Below are 19,644 nucleotides of genomic sequence, written 5' to 3'. Positions count from 1 at the left end.
AATGGATAGTGGTAGTAAATGCACTTGGTACAAATTCATCAAGGGAGAGCAGAAACAGTCATATTTGTTGGGTGACGCTTCAGACAGGAGGAAAGACAATTCGGCGCTCATGTACTGCTGAACTCCTGAAGAGCACATTGGCAATAATTATCTTACTTGTGCTCCTACCCTGCTGCTCGTTGAAGATAAAAGTCTAATCTGGTGTGTTTCAAGTCATTTTTGATTCCCTTCATCTGTCTCTCCGTGTGCTTGTGGTGAAACCAGGAGAGAAGATATAACACGAGAAATGTTTCAACCCGACACTGAAATGTCTCATTGCCTTGACACTGTCAAACATGTTTGTTGTGTGTCTCAAACACTCCACAGTTGGATTCAAAGCCTGTCCTGCATCGACTCTGAGATTAGATCATTAGATCATCTTCATCGCAACTAATAAAAAACAGCTCATCCAATCATGGAGAGAAAGAAGTTTTCCCTACAACTTATTTTTGAACTGGAACAAAGCTGAATATTTCTGACCTGGAACAAACTTTTGTTGACAATTCTGGACCTTCAAACTCAGATAAAAGCTCCTCAACACACTGGAATTGTTCTACGTTCAGGAATAGAGTGTTACAGTGCAAAGACGAGATGTGAAGCCTTTTTTTCGTTCTGATGCAAATTAAACTCTGAACCTGAGATCTGTGTGAGAGAATGGTGCCGAGAGCTGAACCTCCTGAAACAAGAGTGTGCAATGAATCTACTCCGAGCACACCAGCGGCTCCGCCTTTCACCCAGTCAAAACAAAAACTGGGCTACTGGCTGTGTGCATCATAATGAGGCCACTAAATCCTTGAATCCACTAAAATACAAAACTCCAGACATCCTCAAAATGTTGGCTGCAAAAAGGACTTTACTGCAGTTTTAATACGTTATTTTTAAAACCAGCATTTGCAACTTCTCTGCATTTTACATTGAATCAAATGAACTGGACTGAAAGGGTGAACAGTGACCCCACCTTTTGTGCAACAACAACAAAAATACACAGGTAGGTAGGTGTCTGTCTCCCCTTTGAAAATCAGATCAGGGGCAAATGATTAAAAAGAAAAAAAAATAACATCTGTACAGTACTTTTTAACAAATTCAGGAAATACAGGATTTCTGGCTAACGCAGTCCTGTGTGTGAGACGTTGTGTGTGTTTCTGTGTGTGCCTTGGCCAAACTGACGCCATGGCTTTTGAAGGTTTGAGTCCGGCTCCTCTGGATCTCATTACTGCTGAGTGTTCATCCTGGTACATTTTGTCATCTGTCCCCTCCCTTGTCTCTCAACATATTGTGTAATTCTTCTATGCTGCCTAGATCTCTCTCTACCCGACAAAAGTGAACAGTTCTGTGGCAGGGCGGCACACACTACTTCAGCCAGTCAAGCTTTTTCTATAACTATGACGGCTAGTCCTGCTAGCCTGACTGGCCTGCTGAACAGTTCGTACACTGGCTGGATGTGTTCCGGCTTCCTCTTGTCTCTGGAGCTCATTGGTTCGGGTTCGACGTGGATGGAGGGGAGAGTTCAAATGAGGACGTGAGGGTTCCTGCGAGGTTGCTTTAGTACCGCAGCTTCCTTGCTGCTGTTGCTATAGCAACAGAGCAGAGTTGGGAACCGCCTTGGCACCGTTATATCCACTGCAGACTCTCCGGTCGGTACAAAGGATGGTGAATGACGAGGAGAAAGTTGTTCAGGAGGAGAGCAGGAGGGTGCTATGAGAGACAGGAGTGATGAGTTTGCAAAGGGTCAGTGAGAAAAAAAGAGTTTTTGTGATCTCCTAGAGGAGGCAGTTGGTAAAATGGAAGAGGTAAAATCTGCGGGCTGAAGGAACAGACTGATCCGTCTTTCTTTGCAAAAGAGAAGCTCTCCATCTCCTTCCACTGAGGGAGAAAAGAGGAGCAGAGATCAGGAAGGACTGAGTGAGGTGGGAGCTCATCTTTGCCCGTCTCCTCAGTGAGACTGACAGGTGGCACGGGCGGGCCAAGGACCAATGAGACGACCAGAGGAGGGAGGATGGGAGGGACTCAGTGTCCGTCCACCACGATCAAACAGAGGACAATCAGCCTTAAGAGCTCAGGCGGGGCCGCTTCCTCGGAGACTGCTCTTCTTCATCTTCTTCCTCCTCGTCCTCATCGTCAGGGTAGTCCACCAAACCAACCAGAGCAGTCTAAGGGAAGGAAAGAAAATTATTTTTAAAAAGACAAGCAAGTAAAGTAGAGAGATGTAAGGATTAATCAATTAGGTATTAAAGCAGCCACCAACTATTTTGATAACTGACTTATCTATTCAAGTCATTTTTAAAGAAGAAAAGGGGGAAAACTCAGATTTAAGCCTCTTAAATGTGAAAATTATCTGGTTTCTTTACTCCTCTTTGCAGTCAACTAAATCTCTTTGGGTTGTGGATAAAATAAGAAATTTGAAATCATTATTTTGGGGGTTGGGAAACGCTGTTTGACATTTTTGTTCCACCATTTTCTGACATTTTCTAGACCAGACAATTAATCGATTAAGAAAATAAGACAGTTCGTTCAACAATGAAAATTATAGTTAGTGAAACCCCAATACGTGAGGCAAAATACAGTTTCATGCAGGTGCGGTCTGTCCATCAGGATCAGTTTTCATTTATACATGAGGAAGATATACGTTTGCTGTTCAAAAGTAACATATTCTGAAATCACTGGGTCCAATCAAAAGGGGAAAAAAACAACTTATTAGCATCATTTCCATTGTGTTGTTGCTGATAGCCTCACTCAAATGTTTTACTTAATGTTCAGTATTATTTACAAGATGAATACCATGATCGAGAAAAATTAAGATCCGTGCTTGTGTTAATGAAGCATTGGTTATTTCCCTTCTATGTGCAGCTTCACCCGAGAGATTCAAACTTGAAATATGCTGTTGCATAATTTAAAAACTTTTGTTTCTGGTACATGACAACAACTTGTACTTCAGTCTTCAACATCCTCAAACACAGAACTGTTTTAGAAACTTCTACAGCGCAAGTGTGGCAGTGATGTTAGCCAAAAAGTAGCTGCTGACAGGTGCATTTGTACATAACTGGATCTCAAGTTGCATTACCTTCACGACTGGTGTGGCAGGAAGAGCAACAGTTTTGACAGAGGAAGTTGAACTGTTGTTCGGAGTGACGGCAGGTGAGGCAGGTGGGATTGCAGCAGCTTTCCCGTTGTTGTTGGCACCATTAGCTCCGTTGGCAGCTCCTGCAGTTACAGAGACTAAAAATATCAGACACTGTTGCAATAAAAAGGAAAACGTTTCAAACAACCCAGTAATACCAGAGCAGCTTACCTTTTTTGGCTTCCATGTACTTGCCGTAGCTGTCGGAGAAGTCATCCTCCATTCGGCTCTTCTCCACAGCCTCTCCATCATCATCATCGTCGTCGTCATTGAACCACAGCTCCTCATCCTCGTCCAACGACCGAGCATCTCTGCGATATCTATAGGATAGTAAATGCTTTACTAAGTACAGTCATCAACAGAAAAAGGAGATAAATGTTGCAGCATTAGGAACTGGACATAAAGGCATATCACCTTTGTGTCCAATCGCTGTACTGACCTGTTGAGTCTCTGACTCTGCCTGTCTTTTTCCTGCTCGTACCGCCCTTTCAGGCCCTTGAAAGTCTGGACGTATTCAATGGATTCAAGTGCTTTGTAGAAGTTATCCACAATGTGAGCTATGAGAGACTTGATGTCCTCCTGGAAAGAGAACACACAGCAATAAAAACAAATCCATGAACAATCCCCTTTCAGTTTCAAACTCTACACTGATGAATATTTTTCACTGAGGTACGTTTTATGCGTCTACTCACCACTTTAATGAACTCAAAGAGCTCAATGATGGCTGAGTTGAGGAGGTTGTATCGGGTGCCATTGTCCAGCAGGGCATTAATGACAGGCTCAAACAAGTTCCCTTTGATGATGTAGCGGTTGTAATACTCATCCTTCAGACCAATGATCCTGCGCATGAAACGCAGGGCACCTTGGATAAAAACAGAGATCTCAGTAAATTTAAGTGCAATTACAGAAAAACCAATGGCTGTGTGTGTGAATCACTGTGACTTACAAAGAGCCAGAAAGGTGTGTTTTGAGTTCATGAGCACCAGCACTCTCCTGAGCAGGTCTTTGTTCATGATGTAGGTCTTGATGTGATATGTGTGGTGCTCCACACAGAAGGTCAGAAGCTCCAGGATCAGTGCCAGCAGCTGAGCCGTCTGGAAGTTGTCTACACACAACAAACAGCAGAGCTTATTCACCCTGACAATATGAATGAATGCGATGAGGCCTGCAATTTCTTCAAACACCAACTATTGATCTATGCAATTTAAACTTGCAGACTAAAATAAGCTGAAATATAATGTTACCCCAAGAATAACCATTTCCAGCAAACACTCACCTGGACAGACTGGATTGATCTTAGTTGATCCCTCCTGCAGATCTGAAAGGCCATGACACACAGTAATCAGTCAAATTCTCTATTCGTCTGATGTCTGAAACACACAGCTTGGATCATATTATGTGACGCCTCTGTCCTCATCTTACCTTTTGAGATTTTGTCATGTGCCGTGTTGGCCAGCAGAGGAGCAGTCAGGACATGCATGCAGTACTTGTAGAAGAAGCTCAGAAATTCTGTCTTCTCAGTTTTCTAAAAGAAAACAAAGGACAAGAAGTTTTGAAATGTGCTGTTGATGTTTCAAATTTGGATGAATTTGCAATTTCCTGGCTGGTTGCAGTGTGTCTGGGAGGCATCACATGGGAAAACTGATATGCTACACAGGTTTAACACCAAGTCAGCAATCCAAGTATGATTTCAAGTATGATGATCCTGACCATCAATACACAATTTTGTAGCCCATCACTATGTGAATTTGAGTGTGTGTTGGTTCTGCTTACATTGGTGGAAGCCAACATGTTCTCGGGGTCGATGAGCGTCCTGAGCAGACCCATCAGCTGGACGGCCCCTCCTAACTCTGGGTCAGAGTCACAAATCATCTGCTTGATCACAACATTTATCAGCAGAACGTCCTGTAAGAAGAAGAAAACACAAACATAATAGATTAAATTTTGGTCAGCTGAAAAGAGAAATTGAGGATTCGCTGAACTATATAGGCTAAATTTACTTTGTTTATAGGAATAGAAGTTATAAAAGTAGCTCAACTGCAATTAATGAATAGTTTATTTGTTTCTCTGCTAATTGAAGTCCATCCACTTTGTAATCCACTGTATGTCTCATACATCAGAGTAAAGTGAAGTGCACACAATCGCAAACAATTCAAAAGCCCATTTGTTATTCGGAGTTCACCTTTACTACTTAGTTCTTCGGAGCCTTCAAGGCTTAAGGTTTTAATTAGGAAAACCTTGTGCCATGTGCAGATATTTGTGCACATGAATTGTTTGTAAAAATGTATGAGGTACGGACCTATTAAGAATGTATGTGGGAGGTACTGAAAAGGTATGTCTGTCCATCAGGCAGTCCACCAAATTTAGAATCAACCTGCTTGACAGCAGCATGTAATTGAAATATTCTTTTTCCAATTATTAGTTTTGTTGCAACTTTGTGGTACATAAAACTTTCTCAGATATGTATTATATTATAAAAGCAACTCTGAACTAAATCAGACATCTGCCTGACATTCAAAAAAGGGAAGCGTGCTTGTTAAAAGTGATGTTTAAATGCTTACATCGTCTGTCTGCTGTGGCTCTTGCATGACAAACTCCCTGACCATGGAGGGGCTGAATTCCACCAGGTAAGAGAAGATGTCTGTAGCTGCTGCCCTCACCTGCAGGTCATCCATTCCCTAAACAGGAAAAATATATGAAGTGAGAGGTCACACACATAAAATGTTTGTTTTTTCTGAGTTGATCATTTATAGGCATAACATGGTAAAACAACCGTTTTATTGACACCTACTGAGAACATTCACATTCATTCAATGCTCAGAACCTACCATGACTATTTCAAGAGCAGGTAAAATGCCTAGATTTGCCAGAGTTTTGAAGAAAGCGTCCCTGTTTTGCGGCTGCAACGTTTGTGAGAATGCACAAAATTCTTTGACAAAGTTCACCTGAGGAGTAGAGGAAAAACATAATGGTTAATCAGCAGCTGTCTCATTAACGAAAAAAGAGCATTTACATACTCCCAGTGCTTTCATTTGTACAGCGTGGAGCTTTTCCAAAGTGAATAAATGACAAATGTAAGGACCCACTGCATCAATGATTTGCTATTTCACACTAAGTGAGAACCTTCACTGTTGAATGAATAACATTGACAAAGCTGTAATATCAAGCAACTAGACAACGCTGTAGCTATATTCAAATCATTATGGAAAACCATACGACAACAACAGTAATAGCGAACACTATGTATTCTCACAACAATGACAGCCAACATGGTAATACTGTTTGCGTTTTTAACACAAAAAAACATCATCTGGACTGGAGATTTGTCATTTTTGACTCACAAGCTCTCTCCTTTTACTGTCCTCTGTGGCTTCATCTGTGAGCTGTGCAAAGACCTCCGTTAGAAACTTCTCATCCTCCTGTGATGCAAGAAAAACAGGGTTAAGAAAGAAAGACTCTCAACAAACAAACAGTTGCTACAATATGTGAAGGATTACAAAACGTAATCCCGGTCAGTTGTACTCTGGTTTTGCAGCACCAAGAATTAACAATCAAAAAAGCTAACTACAACACAGAGGCCCCTGATTCTTTTGAGACAGACACCTCAATTCTCTTTAGCCCTGAAGCACAATCATTGGATGCTAAACAATCAAAAATGAAATGGATGGATAACCTCAACATCATGAAAATGATTGTATGGTACAATTTTCTTTCAAATAACACATGCCTCACAGAAGCTCAATTTGGGCATCCATATAGAAACAATAAAATGGACATTAAATTATTGGCTGAATGACCTTTCAGAATTTTTTTTTTATTATTATTTTACATTTTTAAAATGGGTCAATGGTCACATTACAAAAGAGACATATTTTTACTAAAGGACAAAAGTATCATGAATTAAAAAGTCTCCTGGGAGACCATAAGCATTGCTTGATCACAACATGTACAGGTAGATAAGCACAATCCTTACCCATTTCATCTATTTAAGATTTCAATTAATGCAAATAAGATAGAAGAGAAGAAATGTTTAGTTTATTTTCTTGTCTGGAACCACAGGAAGGGCTGTACGTGCATTTGTCAAACAAACTTCAGTCAGTCAGTCAGTAGCAAAATAGTGATATAAGAAGCCAAACTACACATCAGATTCAGGAAAATACTGTACATGCAGAACTGGTCAACTGGTATAGAATTTGACACAGATAAAAACATTACACAAAGACTTTAGGATTAACTGTGCCTCAAAGAATAATACAAATTACCTGGTTCAGATCCTTACCTGCAGCATACTGACAATCTCCACCTTGTTGAAGAAGATGAAGGAGGTGAGTGTGGACAGGAAGTTCTCCTCAAAGACAGACGGTGTGGGCAGGATGATGTCCTGGATGTACTGCACCCGGTAGGTCTGGTGGATCTTCTGCCGCAGCTCAGAGTCTGTGATAGGGATCACCTCCTTAAACTTTGCGGTCTTGGTCAAGAATTCCCGGTGCCGTTTAGGCTGAACCAGCGCTGGGTCATACTCAAGGCAGCCCACCACATCCATGATACAGTCGTCAGAGAACATCACCTCAAAGAGGGCTGCTTTGTTGAGGAACAAAACACCTCGGACAATCTCATAGAGGTGATGTAGGCCTTCCCTGTTGTCCAGGTCCTCACATACTCTGAAGAGACCCAGGAGTTTCTTGATGTAGCCCTCGCTCACCAGGGCCAGAGCTAGTTTTTCCCTCCGGATGGGCGAAGACAGGACAGAGGTGACCAGATCGGCTATCTCCTCCAGTCGGCTTAGTTCACATGGAGGGAGCTCTACCAGATGGCTCGTCTCTGGAATCTCCTCAAAGCGCTCCTCCTCCGACTCATCAATAGGGTCCTGGGTGATGTCCAGGGCAGGATCCTTGCCTTGAACCTGGGCAATAAATTGAAGGTAAATATAAAGGAAATACTTCAACTGTAAATATGAATTACCTTGTATCAGAGCCAAATATTTTTACACCAAAAGACCTGCACAGCTGTTGTTTGTGTACCCCCCAGAGAGCAAACATTTTTAAACAATGCACAAAACGTTGGTAAAACATGAATGACGTTACCTGGCAAATCTTCTCCCAGATCTCATCGCAGCCAGCCTTTTCCTGGAAACTTAGGGCAAGGTCATAATTATCTGCTTCCGACCAGACAATCAGCGTGTCCTGCAAGAAGGAGAAAGAAACATCAAACTGTACTTATCATATTCACACACACTTGTTCAGACAAAAAGGTCAATCTCAAAAAACACTTATGAGCTAAACACATACAGGCGGTTTCATGGCTGAGAATGTATGAGCCTGGAAACAGGCCTTTTAAAAATGAATGGGATCACTTTGTCAACAACATGCATAGGAAACACTTTGCTCAGATGTGTTTTTCCAAACTCAAAAACTGTGGCACATTTCTGACACAGATATCGATCATGGTTCAGAAAATCAAAAATATGAACAAGTCTGATGATGTGATCTGTCTATTTTCTACTTGTTCCCTGGTTTACAAATCAGACCTGATGATGAAATCCCATTGTGTGGACTACATCATGGTAGCAGTAACTGTCCTGCAACAAGTCTCATACTATAAAGAGTCAGATATAACACTCCTGCTCAGAATTTTTGAAGTGCTGACAACTTAGATCACACGGATATGTGAGAGATTTGAGTTTATCGAATTTATTCTTACCTGCTGTTTCTGATATGCGGTATTTGGGCTTATCTCCGACTCCAACAGCACTGATCCTAAAACACAAAGACCTGGGTAAGTTTTCACTTTAGAGCCACTGCGAAGCATCAGAACAAAGATTAACCAATGATAACATTCTTAAGAGTTAAGATCGCTTAATTGGCCTTGCTCTGACTTTTCAACGTTAAAAGGACACTGTGAAACGTGAATAGAACAATGTTATATAAAACAGAAAACTTGAAACTAACATCAGCAGGGCTAATTAGCCACCGCTAGCCCATTTCCATTGTTAACAACTTTTACGTGATGTCTGAATGAACATGCAATTGTTTAAGATCCTGAGTAATAACAAGTTTGTACGTTTAAGACTAGACTTTGAAGGCCCCCCCATGCTACGGAGATCACGTCGCCTGCTAAAGCAACGGGCTTTGCTAGCACTAAGCTATTCCACAAATTACAGTCTTTTATCTAGTAACAGTCTTAATACTGGTTGTTCTGAGACTCTGAAACGACTGGGTGCAAATGTGGCATGATATTCCAAACTTAAAAAGTAAGTCCACAAGGTGTACATAATAGCTAACTGAATCATTATGTCCGAACAACCAGGAATTAGCATGCTAACGCTAGCCGACGTAACGTCAATGCGGCTATGCTAAATGGGAACTTACCGTCTGATTCGGCCCGAACTAATAATGATACCCCTCTCAGCCGTTCAACAAAGGTAGACGAAACGTGTCCGGTACCCCGATCGTCCCACTGCCGATCCTCGTTTAGCGTATACAATTTCACTCGCCGCCGAGTGTCCGACATGGTTAACCGAGTCGGAGCTAGCAGGCTAGCTGGCTGCTAACAAGCTATCACCTCACCCCGTCTGGTGTTTTCCTACCCTCGACCTGTTAACTTTGTTTCCACCCGCATGTTACAAAACATGCACGTCTAAGTGAAGTTCACTATATCAATCACAATATATCAGTAGCTATTTCATAAACACATTACGTTAACGATGTTAAGCAACTTAACGGGAGGCCTAATGTTAAACAGGAAAATTCACAGAGAACACAACAACTCCAACGGCCTTCTTGCTAACGTCCACAGACCGCCATCTTGTAATCCGATCTTGTGTTCTTTTTCTTCTTCGACGTCAATCAAGCGCTAACTGCCGCGGGGTCTCCTCCTCCGAGCGACACCATCCAATGGGAGCCGCGGCACCACAAGATCAACGCGCCCCCTATCGGCAGCGACAGGAACAGCAGCAACAGTTACCTGCAGGTGACTCGTAGATAACAATAAGCCTTTTCTTTTAGCTGCTTTTACAACAATAGCTTTAACAATACGAAACATCAGTAATGGGTATTGTTTTTTTTTCACTGTCTCACTTGTTTCTTTATGACATATCTGAATTTGTATTATTTGGTCCCCAAAAATAATGCAACATATTTCATTTGACTTTTGTTGCTTAGCCATGCAAATGCATACATGCACCCATATACCAACGTCCCTAACTACTTCTGAGTAGTGTTCTACGCACTTACTTTAAACAAAGACAGTCTTGCGCCACTGTTAAAACTACATTTCATATTAAAATAGTTAAAATCTGAAGAATAAATACATTAATAACAGTTCTCCATATTATTTTGTTACTGTATTTCTGAATGTATTAAGCTCTAGGATCAAACATGAAGCTTTTTTCCAGCACCTGCCCAGCACCTGACAAACAGACACACATATCATTTTAACACCACTTCAGTTTATGAGTACAGATATTGAGTATCATTAATGTCTTACAGCCAAGGGAAAAAAAAATCCATGTTGCAGCAAGCACTTCAATATCTCTGCTCAAAGGGGACCATTTCATATAAAATTAATAATGCTCCAGCCTGGATTTGAAGGGTACAGCGAAGCCTTTCTGTTTCTTTGTATTATTCCCCCTCTAAAAAGCTTCAGGTACAACGTATGTCAAATGAAAGACTACATGCACTGACAGAGTTTAAATCATAGTATTCGAATTTATTTCAGTTTTCACCCTCTTAATTTGGTGCAAATTTCTGTAATGGGGTTAGTGTCAAACCATAAATGGAAGTTGGCTACAAATTCTGCATGAGGCAAAATAACTGTGCTCTTAATTAAGTAAAAAATTCTTCAGTCTATCAGATAAACCACCAGTGGAGCAGCCGGTCCAGACAGTGTGACGCAGCAGTTCCTGTCATGAGTATTTCCCAAATTTCTGAGCCTCAGGGGTGAAAGTCTCAAGGATGTAAGTATCTGTCCCTCATCATCTGAGTCTATAGGAGCCCACTGGCTGAACCATGCACATGACTCCATTTCTTGCATGGACTCCATTTCTTGCATGGACTCAGGGTGTTTAGGGATGAGCAGCAGATAATGATGTCATTTTATCATGCGTTGACAGAGCAAATTACATCAGGGTATGTGTGGTATGGTAGCATATCAGCTAAGTTAAAATCACAAATAAACTGACAGATCAAAACAGCAATGAAAGTAATGGGTATTTAGATCAGATAGACACTACCAGTTTCCAATTAAATTCGGGAAAAGATACCAAAAAAACGTATCTATCACTAAATCTCCTCAGCTCAGGGCACAAGGAAAAGAAGGTGAAAAGAGGGGCTGTGTTGCATGAACCTGAATAAACTTAGTGTCTGTGCTTTATGTCTCTAACGTCACTATGTTGTACCTTTCACGCTGCAACCTTTATGTCTAGCAGAAATGTCTACAAGGACAAATAACGTTATCTTGAATTTTGTATTGTGGATGTCAAGCAGGTGTCTTCATGGGACTTACAATTGGTGTCGAGGTCCTTGTCTATTTGCCCATTTGAGCTGCAGTGTATTACAGTGGTAGAATGACTAGGCATGCTCCACGGTTGGTGGAAGATGATTTCAACCTTAACATAGTGTCACCATTGCTGCCTGGTCACTGGTTGCTAAAGGTAACCGGTTTTACCTTTAGCAACCAGCTAAGCCTGAGAGGTAATTCTACTTTTATTACGACTGGTTTCATACCGTTTTGACTGGCTGTATTGAGCGAGTATAATTTATGCCACTTCATTTGTTGTTAGCTTTAGCAAGATTATTGTGTTTTTTGCTCAAAATGTTTGAGAATTTTTTTTTTCACTACAAAGCCAACATTGTTTTATTTATAGATGACTCACACACACAACATAAAAGGAAATATACCACAAGCTCTCCCACTTTTCCTTCTTTGTCCATATCTTGATCTTGGCAGACGACACACTGCCACAGTGAACACCAAACATGTGGTAAAGCCCGTACACACAAGAGGAAAAGCTATCACACACAAATAAAAAAAACATTGTAAGCTTGCACTGTGTCTGTTGGGAAAAATCTGTTAGATCACTGTGACAGAGGATACTGGCAGAATATATTATCCCCCTGCTGCTTGATGCAGTCCATGTTGAGTTGGCAAATCTGAAAACAAAACACCATACAAGGGGACACTTAAAATTACAACAGATTTATAATATTCAAAAACGTGTGTCCACTGCTTGTTCTTATCCAAGTGCTCATTCAATTTGGCGCACAAAGACAACAGGACACTGTTACGTGATGAGCTGCAGTCCACTCCAGTGCAGTTTAACCGAGTCCATACCCCCCACAGCAGCAGGGTAAACCTCTTTACAGCACCGGATCTGATGCTCTTGGTCGAAAAGATAGTTGAAATCCACTTGGGTTGCAAAGCCAAAAGTTTGCCTGATGTGTCACAAACCAGTGCTGTCCGTGTGGCTGTTGCTTGAACCCATGGAAATGCTCTGTTTCTCACTCATTGTCTTGACGAGTGTCGCCGCAGGGGACTGAAGCACCTTCCGTGAAAGTCTCATTCTTCCGTCTGTTGGGTCCCGTCCAAAGTACTTGACCTGTTGGCAGAGAAGGTGAGCCCAGATTGTAAACACAGGAGGCGACTTTTGACAACACAGCTTATAATTACCAATACATACCTGTATCTGCTGTCCCACCTCTAAACCCAAAGCACTTGGATGTTTGATCTAAAAGAAGATAATACAGAGAAATTACCCTCTAAAATCAGAACAACAGAAACATGGACATGAAGACAAACAGTATGCAGAGGGAAATTTTCTGACCCGTTTGTGGTCCAGTTGTGAGTTGTGCAGCAGGACAGCGCTCATGTTGGGATAAAGTTTTACCATCACACCAATGTCTCTGAAGCAGAGCAGGAAAAGACTTCAGAAGCTGTTTGAATGCTAAAGGTTTGATTTATTTATGGAAAACATTCTGCTAGACAGCATGTTAAAAATGATTGCTAATAACTGGCAACAAATACTTTTTTACATGCAACAGTTTACCTTATCTCAGTGATGGTGGCAGTGTAGACAGCACCAAACTCCAGCTGCTGTTCTTGCTGCAACACAAGACAGAAAGATACAAGCATTTTAATGCACATAGTATATATATATATATATATATATATATATATATATATATATATATATATATATATATATATATATATATATATATATATATATATATATATATATATATATATATATATATATAGACACACACACACACACACACACACACACACACACACACGTAAAGATCTGTGTGCATTTACAAGTGTTTGAGACTCACATCATCTTTGCAGATGTCAGTGATGAGTTCTTGGGCTTCAGCCATGGCTCCCGGCGTTGGAGCGAACACAGAGAAAGTCTCCTCGTCCACCTGACTAATTGTCACACCTTAAGAGGAAAAAACAAAATCTCCAGTTACAACATTCAGTTAAAAGTTTCTGTTGTGCAGCAAACTGATATGACAAAAAAACTGTACTTCAATCAAAAAACGTATTGAAACTTGTTTTCTTATTCAGTTAAATATTAATTTCAGACTACATGTTACCCGTTTGTGCTTGTAGTCTGCGAAGGTTATAGCCTCCTGGACCCACAAAGAGTGCTCGCTTGGAAACAGGCACCCGGACATTTTCTGAGGAAAGAATGAATGCATGCACATCAATTGTCCTCTTCGTTTAAAGTGTGTGAACACAAATATGTGTTCAAACACAAGTCTTACCAACAACAGGTCCATTCTCCTTCCTAGTCCCTCTGGGGCTTGCGATACATTTGTTCATGATGCCCAAAATTTCCCTTTTTGCCACTAGAGAATAATAATATCAAAACAAAGGTCATTAAACCCGCGGCCAAAAATGTGAAAACATTTTTATTCTTTTAAACCTACCAGTGGCCTGTTGGATGGCCTCCATGACCACCTTCAGAGGCAAACCTGGGATCTTTACGTCAGCCTAAAGGTTAAATAAATGTGTATAAAATAGGAACCAGAGAACAAATTCTAATTGCAAAATGGGCCAGGAGAAATATTTCTTCAGCTACAGAATGAGCCAAGTTGCTAGTACCTGTAACGCAGTGATGCCCTTGTTTGTTCCTGCTAATTTGAAGTCCATGTCTCCGAGGTAATCCTCTATTCCCTGGTTAGAAAATAACAATTAGTGCATATTCAACATCTCCAGTATAACTAAGTTGGTCACACACTCACTACAGTTGTACTCCATACCAGAATATCAGTTAGTAATCTGTAGTCTTGGATCTCATCAGGTTTCCCTGGAACAGCCTTGGAGATGAGGCCCACTGCTACACCTGCAACAGGAGAAGAGATGGGCACACCTGGAAGACACAAATTTGGACATATTAGCTACATATTATCATACAACTTCACCTTATTATGTGAATTGACACACTAAAACAAATCTTGATATGTCCCATATATATCCATCCACAAAATCAACAACAGACATTATGGTAGTGGTACCTGCATCCATCAGTGCAAGGCTGCCTCCACACGCTGAAGCCATTGAGGAGGATCCTGAAAGAACATAAAGAGGAGAGAGGGAGAGGAAGGGAAATACAGCAATAGGCTGTCAGGCATTTTTAACCCCATGTTCCTGTCTCAGACATCCTGCTAGACAATAAACAGATTTCTTGCAGTGACAGTATTGTTTTAAAAACTTAAAAAGTGCGTCACCACCCTCACCGTTTGACTCCAGCACCTCAGCGGTGACCCTAATAGTGAAAGGGAAGTCTTTAGGAATGACTGGTCTCAGAGCTTTCTCAGCCAGGGCCCCTTTAGATAAACACAAACATCAACAAACACATCCACATTTAAAGTCTTTGTCCAAAAGAATAATGATGGGAATAAAGACAGTGACTACAAACCATGTCCAAGCTCTCTCCTGTTGATGCCTCCCATCTTCCCAATCTCATTGGTTGCATATGGAGGGAACTGTAATAAAAGGCAATGTTGATCTCAAGTTTACCTCGAAAACTAAACTAAGGAATACACAATCATACACCTGATATTCAATGTGACTTAAAACAAGAAAACAGCATTTTACTCACTTCATAATGAAGCATGAAGTTTTTGTCTTTGATGCCACTGCAGAAAGAAAATCAATGAAAAATCTCTCAATGGTTTATTTTGATCTGTGTGGACAATTTAGGCTACCACATAAGACAATACATGTCATGTATGTCATGCCATTCAGACACAGACAGGAGAATATATCTGCTACTATCAATGAGATTCATTATTTTGTCAAGCAATGAAATGATGAAAATGCCCAGAGCCCAAAGTGAAGGCTTCAAATTGCTTCTTTTTTCAAACCAACCTTTAAACCTCAAACATCCTTCATTTATTATCATGAATGACACAGAAAAGAAGCAAATCATGACTTTTAATAAACTGTATGTGTTTGACAACTGAACTGTGTCAGTAATTTAAATAGTATGAATGTGTGGATTAGTGTCTGTTACCTCAAAGCTGCGGTGATTGGGTCTGCTTTAACACTGGATTCCAGAGAATCAAATGTGACACTGGACAGCACCTACGGGGAAAGAAACAGGACTGAGCTTTCTCTGTTAAAGTCTCAATAAAGGCTTTTTCCACAGTGAAATCTCATTTCTCGACATAAGTCTTACATTTCATTTATAAAATGGGTACAATGAAATTCTTCTTTCCCAAAATTACTTCCTTCCTGCTCTGTACCTACCTGTGTTTGTCCTCTCTGAAACAGAGCTGAGCCATGCAGCGGTTTAAAGAGGTCAACATCACAGGAAATGTTCCTTAAAGACGTCAGCTCCCTCCCATCACATCTACAACAAAAGGTTTTGCATCATTTACCGGGGTCCATCATGTGTCATTATACATCATACATTCATTTTGCCATGGACTCACCTCTTGTATTCATTAAGCACTAAACTGCGGAAGACATCTTTGCTCACTGTGTTGAAGGACTCGATGACATCAAAGGGCTCAGCCTGTGGGAATTTTTCTACAGTTGGAAGACATGAACTGACACTGTTCAGATGACAAATAAGACTTCACTGATTTTAAACATAATCAATAGAAATAAATGACTGTACACCAATATTTGAAACAGCCAACTTAAAACTGTTTCCATGCAACATGAAGATAAGCTACCTTTTAGGTTCTCTTCAGTTTCTAGTCGAATTTTGTTGATGGCTTCATCTCTTGAAATCTAAGACAAGACAGTGATATGATTAATGTCAAAATAATCGGAGACTCCTGAAAAACAAAAATATTTTCAGATCACTGAGAAGAAACACATCAGTGATTCTGATTGCTTTAAAATCATTTGATCCACAGACACAGAAAACTGAATACTTGCTAAAATAGGCTCAAAATGGCCACACGATGAAAGAAAGAACCTTACCTTATCGTGAGTGTAATCAGTGAAAACAGCGTAGATCCTCTCAGAAGCTAATCTGCAAAGAAGAAAATAAAAAACTTACTTTACTGAGACATTATTAAGAGATAAAACTATATGAATCCTATTTTTGTCATGCAAATTATGCTCAGATACAACTCCATCAAGGTTCCCAGCAGGTTAACCATCACAAGAATATCAACTGGATTTGTCTCATTTACAAACAATTCAATGTTTTTTTACAATTGCTAAAAAAGTGAAAATCATGTCTAAATGCATTCAAAGTGAAACTACTGAAAACAGAATCATCACTGGTCTTACTGCCGAGCATGCTCCACTATGTCAGTCGGAGCTGTGAAGACCTTGATCGGAGTCCGCTTGGTGACTTTACGCTCTCGCACCATCTGTTGGATGGTCAGAATGATCTGCTGGCTGTGTTTGACTCCCAGCTTCACCGCATGGCAAAAGTCCTGCTGCAGCATATTCTCAGCTGATGCCTCAATCATCACTGGCAGACAGTCACAATAAAGAAAGTGGTGTATGATGCGATTGAAAGGATAGTTAATAACCTGAGACACTGAGCTGACAATTGCAGATGTTAAGCACATTTGCGTTGAAGACATCGGTCATCAATTTTCAGTAAATAAACCTCTGAGCTTCTGTTGGGGGTGTTATACAGTCTGCCAACTTACCCACTTGACTGCTGGGGGCTGCGGCCACAATCAGGTTGAGACTGCTGGAAGACATCTCTGACCTGGTGGGGTTGACCAGCATCTCTCCATCTACCATGCCCATTCGCACAGCACCTGTAAAAACACAAACACACGAAGTCACAAGCTAGTTCATTTCAAAGAAATGTACGATAATTGAAATTGAGGGAATGAGTGAAAACCAGGATTGAAGGTAGAAAATTCTAATTATATGCTAACAGGCCTAAATCTGTTTTGAGTTCCTCACCAATGGGTCCATTCCAGGGGATATCGGACAGGGCCAGAGCAGCAGAAGCTTTAATGAAAGAAAACGTTGTTTTAGCCAACAGTGTAAACAAGAAAACTTTACCTTGTGGAAAACAAGGATGTCTGAGATGTTACTCACCTGCATTTATAGCCAGCACAGCTGGATCATTGACACCATCAACTGCCAGCAAGTTACAAAGGACCTTCAGACATAGATAAGATATTGGACACAAATACAAGTTAATCTAATTTTAGTTCAAAAAACAAAAGCTGGCAAAAGATAATGGTGAAAACTGAACTGACCTGAGTATCATAAAAGTAACCAGAAGGGAAAAGTGGTCTAATTGACCTGTCTGAGCAACAAAAACACGACGAACCATCAGTGAAAGCACTAAATTCAACATCAAGTTTTTAATAAAATAAGACACATTATTATCAAGTCACCTATTAGTCTGCTGGTGAGGATCTCATTGTCAGTGGTGCCCAGCTCTCGCCTCAAATAGTTAGTGGGGATTCGACCTGCTGCAGCAGCTTTCTGCCTGTAGTCAACCTTTGAATTAAAGGGAACATTCAAACACGACCCGACCCACAAATGCCTCTACCAAACACATTTACATTACATAGATGTAACTAGAGCAGAGAACATTTCTTATGAATGAGTAGGATTTACTCCAAAAAGAGAAGATCGACAATTTTACATTAATGTTTGATAACATACCACAAGAGGCATAAACTGAGATGGAGAAGGTTTGGTTTTGCTCACAGCAGTGACCATCACAGACGTCTCTCCCAGCTTCAAAAAGAGATGGAACAGGTTAATGAAAAATATAGTTTAAATTTACTACATTATAAGCACTGGTTCCACACATGTTTAATATACACCACAGCTACAAATATTTACCAATCAAACGAGAATATGTCGACAGTTCAATTGATCGCAAAGCATCCTAGCTTCCTCAATGTGAATATTTTCATGTGAATATGTGAAAGTCAGGGTAAGGTCATGTCAGATAACATTTTGTAGTTTGCAAAAATGTAACTATTAACTAGTAATGTTTTAATTTGGTCCAATATATTAGGGTCAAATCAAGTCAAGCTGAGCACCTGTACTTTTAAAGGCCTAAATCACATGCACAGGGCTTCACAATCCCTGTCATAGGGGAGGAACCTCAGGAAGAGAAACATAGACCAGATGCTTTGTCCAAAGATGGACAGTCAGGCATGCAGTAGACAGTATTTATTCAGCATTTATCTAGACAGTAATAGCAACAGAAGAAGCAACACGTGAAGAATTTGGATAAAAGAGGATGTCTCGCAAGTTCCAGGTGCTGCCGTGCACTTGTATGGTTAAAGTGTTGACATGTTTCTGTACCTGCACCACAGCAGATCCATCAGCAAATCTAGCAAACTTCCCTGAAGAGATTTCAAGTTTCCTACAAAAACAACGAGAGCACAGCATATCAAAATGTATGAGACACTAAACCACTGACATATTTACAGGTTATAAAGTTAGCTACTTCATTCCTTCTTTAACACACCCCAGTTCTCTGTTCTGGTTTTTGTTTAAGAGCTACACAGGTAAGAGTGAGGCTATCAAAACAGCAGCAGTTAGCTACACACTGACAGCCGTTATATATTTAGCGTTATGTCTTGCTGGCTAATAGTTGAACACTTGAGCTGAACGGAGGCTGCGAAAGTCAACTCACTTGTCTCCAAGGTCCACCCTCACGGACTGCTGTTTGGAATGGCTGTTGTAAACACTTTGGTGACATAAGCGGACGTGAAGGCGGGCAAACGAGTGCCCCAGTCGGAGCAAGTACCTCATATCTACAGAAAACAACCTAAAACCAAAGACGAGTTAGCCGGGTACAGTCTGTGTCTTTACAGTTTAGATATGCGCGTGGAGGCTTCCATGTCAACTCGTCACATGAACGGAATTACGTTGTCGAGACGCGTCCTCTGATTGGACGGACTGAGGCGTGTGTGTAACATCAAATTGCGTCCGTGTCATTCAACGCACAACAATTCCGCGTAAACTGCCTTTTTTGATCTGTTCGACTCTTTCTGGACGTCATGACATAAAGGATTTATTTT

At 40.7% G+C, this 19,644-nt stretch overlaps 2 protein-coding genes and 1 long non-coding RNA gene across 4 annotated transcripts; 1 reads left to right on the top strand and 2 right to left on the bottom strand.

The window, feature by feature from the left end:
• Positions 1–869: 869 nt before the first annotated feature.
• LOC119033316 (serine/threonine-protein phosphatase 4 regulatory subunit 3-like) lies at positions 870–9,964 on the bottom strand. Its single transcript, XM_037123232.1, has 16 exons — positions 9,526–9,964; positions 8,858–8,913; positions 8,242–8,340; positions 7,437–8,060; positions 6,499–6,576; positions 5,986–6,102; positions 5,719–5,835; positions 4,931–5,062; positions 4,580–4,682; positions 4,434–4,475; positions 4,104–4,262; positions 3,850–4,019; positions 3,597–3,736; positions 3,329–3,477; positions 3,101–3,240; positions 870–2,189 (listed from the first exon to the last, which is right to left on the bottom strand). Exons 1-16 carry the CDS (start codon positions 9,665–9,667, stop codon positions 2,088–2,090), a joined length of 2,370 nt encoding a protein of 789 aa, XP_036979127.1. The 5' UTR covers positions 9,668–9,964; the 3' UTR covers positions 870–2,087.
• LOC119033318 lies at positions 8,808–11,123 on the top strand. Of its 2 annotated transcripts, none has more exons than XR_005079226.1 (3): positions 8,808–8,932; positions 10,008–10,126; positions 11,001–11,123. It is a non-coding gene; the product is annotated as an uncharacterized LOC119033318 (long non-coding RNA). The 2 variants fall into 2 exon arrangements; XR_005079227.1 differs by lacking the exon at positions 8,808–8,932 and adding an exon at positions 8,950–9,407.
• On the bottom strand, positions 10,585–19,375 carry LOC119033317 (polyribonucleotide nucleotidyltransferase 1, mitochondrial). The gene is made up of 28 exons (XM_037123233.1): positions 19,257–19,375; positions 18,923–18,983; positions 18,269–18,343; positions 17,995–18,100; positions 17,854–17,903; positions 17,690–17,753; positions 17,552–17,599; positions 17,287–17,400; positions 16,916–17,102; positions 16,601–16,652; positions 16,348–16,405; positions 16,102–16,198; positions 15,917–16,019; positions 15,681–15,751; positions 15,267–15,303; positions 15,084–15,150; positions 14,902–14,991; positions 14,680–14,733; positions 14,425–14,534; positions 14,267–14,338; positions 14,092–14,155; positions 13,927–14,010; positions 13,756–13,839; positions 13,492–13,598; positions 13,200–13,255; positions 12,978–13,056; positions 12,834–12,881; positions 10,585–12,752 (listed from the first exon to the last, which is right to left on the bottom strand). The coding sequence occupies exons 1-28, from the start codon at positions 19,373–19,375 to the stop codon at positions 12,597–12,599; spliced, it is 2,313 nt and encodes a 770-aa protein (XP_036979128.1). The 3' UTR covers positions 10,585–12,596.
• Between the last annotated feature and the right edge of the window lie 269 nt (positions 19,376–19,644).

The sequence above is a fragment of the Acanthopagrus latus genome, chromosome 15 (genome assembly GCF_904848185.1).
Source record: "Acanthopagrus latus isolate v.2019 chromosome 15, fAcaLat1.1, whole genome shotgun sequence".
Classification (NCBI taxonomy): Eukaryota; Metazoa; Chordata; class Actinopteri; order Spariformes; family Sparidae; genus Acanthopagrus; species Acanthopagrus latus.
This window is presented reverse-complemented; position numbering and strand designations above follow the sequence as displayed.

Bases quoted from the DNA above. Each gene is read 5' to 3' on its own strand.
- LOC119033317 (XM_037123233.1), bottom strand. From the start codon at position 19,375: ATGAGGTACTTGCTCCGACTGGGGCACTCGTTTGCCCGCCTTCACGTC. The intron at 15,752-15,916 runs GTAGGTACAGAG...CTTTCCCCGTAG, and splicing joins TTCAGAGAGGACAAACACAG to GTGCTGTCCAGTGTCACATT. The intron at 14,156-14,266 runs GTACTAGCAACT...TTTAACCTTTAG, and splicing joins AGGGCATCACTGCGTTACAG to GCTGACGTAAAGATCCCAGG.
- LOC119033316 (XM_037123232.1), bottom strand. From the start codon at position 9,667: ATGTCGGACACTCGGCGGCGAGTGAAATTGTATACGCTAAACGAGGAT. The intron at 5,063-5,718 runs GTAAGCATTTAA...TTCTTCTTACAG, and splicing joins AGCCACAGCAGACAGACGAT to GACGTTCTGCTGATAAATGT. The intron at 4,020-4,103 runs GTAAGTCACAGT...TTTTTATCCAAG, and splicing joins ACACACCTTTCTGGCTCTTT to GTGCCCTGCGTTTCATGCGC.